This window comes from Oncorhynchus mykiss, chromosome 2 (genome assembly GCF_013265735.2).
Source record: "Oncorhynchus mykiss isolate Arlee chromosome 2, USDA_OmykA_1.1, whole genome shotgun sequence".
Taxonomy (NCBI): domain Eukaryota; kingdom Metazoa; phylum Chordata; class Actinopteri; order Salmoniformes; family Salmonidae; genus Oncorhynchus; species Oncorhynchus mykiss.
Window position 1 is genome coordinate 51,232,791 of NC_048566.1, and position 5,412 is coordinate 51,238,202.

The following is a 5,412-nucleotide window of genomic DNA, read 5'->3' on the forward strand; positions in this document are numbered from 1 at the left end:
TATTACACTGTTATCATAATAAAGAGTTAGTTACTTAAGCAATAAGGCCCGAGGGGGTGTGGTATATGGCCCATATACCACGGCTAAGGACTGTTCTTACGCACGACGCAACGCGAAGTGCCTGGATACAGCCCTTATCTGTGGTATATTGGCCATATTCCACAAACCCCCAAGGTGCTTTATTGCTATTATAAACTGGTTACCAATGTAATTAGAGCAGTAAAAATAAATGTTTTGTCATACCCGTGGTATACGGTCTGATATACCACGGCTGTCAGCCAATGAGCATTCAGGCCTCGAACCACCCAGTTTATAATGGCCAATATACCAAGGCTAAGGGCTGTCCGACGCAAATACTTTTGCTATTATAAATTGGTTACCAACATCAATAGAACAGTAAACAAGTATTATTTGTTTCATACCCATGTTTTATTGTCTGATATATACACAGCTGAAATGCTGTTTCAATCAATCAGCATCCAGGACCCAAACTATATCATATATCATAATCATATTTTTTTTATACACTGAGTATACCAAACATTAGCAACATCTTCCTAATATTGAGTTGCCCCCCCTCCCCCACCTGTATCTACAGTGGTGTGACTGTATGTGTCTGTAAGTGTGTCTCTGTGAGCAAATGTGTGTGTGTGTGTGTGCATGTCCATTTACTGAATACACAATTAATCCATATATGTACACTCTTAAGGTATAAAGACCTGCCTTAATTATTTCTGTGTGTGCGCCTGCATACGGCCATGTATGCATATGTATGTGTGTTAACCCCATCTCAGGCAGGTTCAGGCTCAGTAACAATGGATCCCAAAGCAAAGTGCTGACAGTGAATCGGGTGTGGCTGACCCCCTAGCCCCAGGCCCCGGGATGTATATATACCCACACACACACCTCTCTGGCAGACCGCTCAGTGGAACCCTGTGACACACACAGCTTACGTTTTAGGTAGGTCTGCTAGCACATAGCTCCATGTTTATCTAACATACTTAATTTAGTCCTATCTGTTTGGATAGGTCTGATCTGATGGGCTTTGACACATAGCTTTTAAAAAAAAACATGAATGAATGAACTATAAAGCTGTTTTATCGGAGATTCTCCGTTGACCATGTTTTTTAGTACTGGACGCTAGGCTTCAGGCTTGATCTATGTCCCGGAAGCCGGCCCATAGACTTCTGTTTGTCTGTGTGATAGAGCTTCGCGGGGCAGTTAGAACGGGACTACAGGGTAGTGTTCCCAAATGATGTGTCTGGAACCAGTGGTAGGTGGTGACTGGGAGTTCTCACTGAAGACTTGTTAGTATCAAGATACATTTTGTTTTGTTTTATTTGGAGGATTACAATATTACTATTTGAAAGGCTTCAGTTTAGGTGGATCGTGGTATAAAATAGTCTGACAACCATTGAGGCTCTGATGACAGGGAGTTTCAGTGGAGAGGTATGAATGACTGGTCATTATGCATAGATCACTCTGTTTATTTAATAGGGCTGGTCAGGCATCTGTCTAAGGCTTTACCTCATGATTCAATGAACTGTGTTGTTCTGTAGCTACAGGTCAGTGGACCAGAGGCTATGCGAGCTTCAAGACAGGGTGGGATTTCTTGGTGTAGACGTCCTAAAAATATGTTTTGTCAATAATTAACTGAATTATTTATATGTATATCAGACTATTTCCGTGAGAGCTTCTATGTTTTTATACAGTGATGAATGTCTATGTGCAGAGACATGCTTAGAGAAGAATGTAAGTATGGATGATGATGTTTATTTGTTTTAACTCACCTCCTCGTCTCCCTCCCTCCTCTCTCTCTCCAGGTCAGCACTGAGACAGAAGGACATAATGGCTCTGACCAAACCTATGAATACCATGCCCATGGGCCCATGGAAGATCACAGTGTACGACCAGGAGTACTTCCAGGGAAAACGTATGGAGTTCACCGCATGCTGCCAAAACATCATGGAGTGTGGCATGGAGAACATCCGATCCCTGAAGGTTGAGTGTGGAGCGTAAGTAGTCCCAAAACCCTTTACAGTGGGCACTAACTAATCACTCTCTCTCCTTATTCATCTCTTCCTTCAATTCTCTCTCCATCCATCACTGTCTTTCTTTCCTTGATTTCAATCTCACTCTTTTCTCTTTACCTCCCTCTCCCTACCTTCCTTTGTCTCCCTACATCACCCTCTCTCTCATTCCATCTCCCTCCATCACTATCTCCCTCTTTCCATCTCCCTTTCTCTCCCTCCCTCTAGTTGGGTGGGTTATGAGCACTCCAGTTTCAGTGGCCAGCAGTTTGTCCTGGAGAAGGGAGACTACCCCCGTTTCGAGGCCTACAGTGGCAGCAACTCCTACCGCATCGAGAGGATGATCTCCTTCAGACCCATCTGCTCCGCTGTGAGTCACTCCACATTATCACAGATCATCACATTATCATGGCAACATTATCAACAGTATCTACAATACATTAAATCACACTTCAATATTTCTACTTTACTACATAATGAACATAACATCCCATCATATTACCATGCCAATGTTACCAGATTATATTTACACTGCATAACATTGTATAACCTTATGATACATTCAATTATCAATAACAATATATGAAATACTATAAGAATGTAACTGTGTTAAAATCTTCTCTCTCTTTTCATCCCATCATCTCTCTATCGCTCATCGCTCTCACCATCCCTCTTTTCTCTATCTATATCCTTCTCTCCATCTCTATCAGAGCCACAAGGAGTCCCGCATAACCATCTATGAGAAGGAGAACATGATTGGCCGCCAGTTTGAGATGTGTGATGACTACCCCTCCCTGCAGGCCATGGGCTGGTTCAACAATGAGGTTGGATCCATGCACATCCAGAGCGGAGCGTAAGTATACTAATGCCATGACAGGGACACTGCCACTTCATACTAAATATACTACCACTGCTACTTCTGTACACAATTGCCGCCGACTACTACTACTCTACTACTACTTGTACACTACCGACCCAGACCAATCTCTACTACTAATAATGACTGCTTCTACAACTCGTGCTACTACTGCTAGTACATTTCTAGCACAGACTCACCTCACAGTAACAGTGTATCTGATTGGCCTGCTCTCGTCTCTCCCTGTAGCTTCGTGTGCTACCAGTTCCCCGGCTACCGTGGCCACCAGTACATCATGGAGTGTGACTGCCACGGAGGAGAGTACAAGTGTTACCGTGAGTTTGGCTCCCATGCCCAGACCCCTCAGATCCAGTCCATCAGGAGGATTCAGCACTAAGCAGGAACCACCTTCATCCCTTCTCTTCTACTCCTCCACTCCTTCTTCTTCTTCTTCTTCTTGTTCTACTTCCTACTCCTCTTCCCACTCTTCTCTCCCCTCTCCTACACCTCCTCTCCCTTGCCCCTCCCAGTTCCACTAATCAGGCTAGTCAAGGCAGGATTCTGGGCCGGTCCTCAGGTGCTTACTGACGACGTTACATGTTCATGGCACAAAAGAAAAAAACAGAAAAAAAACAAATTGAAAGAAAGATAGAGGGAATAACACAGCTGAGAAAAACAGTACCATGGAAGAATACATCCGCGACTCCTCCCAGAGGCTGGTCGCAGAACTATGAAAACACCTCAGGACCTTTTGCTTTTCTTCATCCACATCATCATCAGCTTCTTTTTCACCATCATCATCACTATTGCCTGTCACTGTGGTTGTCATGGTAAACATTGTATGAGATTGATGAATAAAGAGATTGAGCAAAAGAAAGCGAGAGACAAGACAATGACTGGCATGTAACTCACACTGCGTTCGTCCTGTCCCTCCCTCGCACGCACGCACACACACACACACACAGACACACACACACACACACACACACACACACACACACACACACACACACACACACACACACACACACACACACACACACACACACACACACACACACACACACACACACACACACACACACACACACAAATATTGGGGAGAGGGGGGATACAGATGAGGCTTGGCTTGGGAATATTGTACTGCATAGTGTCTTGATTGAAAGGTGTGGAGCCGAAGGATTTATGAGGGGGGCGTGGAAGGAGGTAATACAATTTGGTTATAAAATGTTATAACTGTGGGGTCGCCATGATATGATTACTTTGATCCGAACACGCTCTGATCTTTTTGTTTTTTTTATCCATTTTGGCTATATATACGTCACAGAACATAGGGTTATTTTATATATCCAGTCAAACAGCTATGGGGCTTGGTCAAGTACCCACCATGTAGATTAAAACACCCGAGAAATCTATCAAGGGGTCTAGTCTACTAAGGCCACCAAGAGGGTCCATCCGGATAATGAAGACGCAAAGATTGTGTCATTGCCCAAGAAACCAATGCCTAATTTTACACAAATTCTTCAAATACATCCAGACATGTTGGTGCATGAGTGGAAATGTTCAGATGGTCGTATTGGTGGTGTTTTCATGCCTTCACAACCTATGCTTACATTTTACTCAATGAAATGAAGGCAAGGAATTTTGTAAGACATAAGGTAGATTTTACCTCAAGTGTGTTTTGTGTGTCTCAGTCAAAATATATTCCTAATAGAATAGAAATGTATTGAAGGGTTGAGGCTGTCAGATCAGAGTTAATCCCGTCGGATGTTGAAGATCAATTAGAGTGTGACTGTGGGTGGTAGCACTTACGCCCCTGCACCTATCTACCAGAACAACAGGTTAAAAAGAGGGAAGACAACCAATCGACATGAGTTGCTTCCAGCAATTGAGGAGTATGTCTCAAGATGATCCACAATGTGACCTCCAAGACCGTGGATCTAGTGACTGGTGTTGTGAGGCCTTGGATGACAACGCAGAGATCGGCTATCCTGACTCATACCTTTACCAAAAACATGCAACTCTGGATTATTTTCTGTGAATGAACTACCACTGGCTCGATCAGATTGCTTCAGAAATAGGACCTTTGAATCTAACAGACCTACAAAACAACGCGGACAGTTGTCTCACCACCACCTTTGTAAAGATTATCAAGGCAATGTTGGCTCTTATTCTGGAACATATCAATGCGATCAAGCTAAATAAATCAGGCATAGGGTGTAAGGTGGCCATCCTAGCCAACTAGAAGCTTATTATTTTGAGCGCTACAGTACTTTGAGGACATCGCACAATGACTTTTTACAACAAGACTGAAACACGTCTTGGCCAGGGTTCTGAAAGCTTTTGGTTTTACACCACTGTCCAAGGGGTAGCTGAAACAATTGTGTGTGATCTCAAGGAAGAACCATACATTGTACAAAGGTTAAGAGAAATCGGGGAAAACTCCTCGATCAAAAGAGTGAGCAAACTGTTTTACACTGTGGATATTGGGTTGGTGAATCTGAATCAAAAGCCACTTATTCAACT

General features: G+C 43.4%; 1 protein-coding gene across 1 annotated transcript; it reads left to right on the plus strand.

Moving 5' to 3' along the window:
- Nucleotides 1–914: 914 nt before the first annotated feature.
- LOC110491287 (beta-crystallin A1) lies at nt 915–3,769 on the plus strand. The gene is made up of 5 exons (XM_021564639.2): nt 915–960; nt 1,824–2,015; nt 2,259–2,400; nt 2,741–2,883; nt 3,136–3,769. The coding sequence occupies exons 2-5, from the start codon at nt 1,849–1,851 to the stop codon at nt 3,281–3,283; spliced, it is 600 nt and encodes a 199-aa protein (XP_021420314.2). The 5' UTR covers nt 915–960; nt 1,824–1,848; the 3' UTR covers nt 3,284–3,769.
- Nucleotides 3,770–5,412: the final 1,643 nt, after the last annotated feature.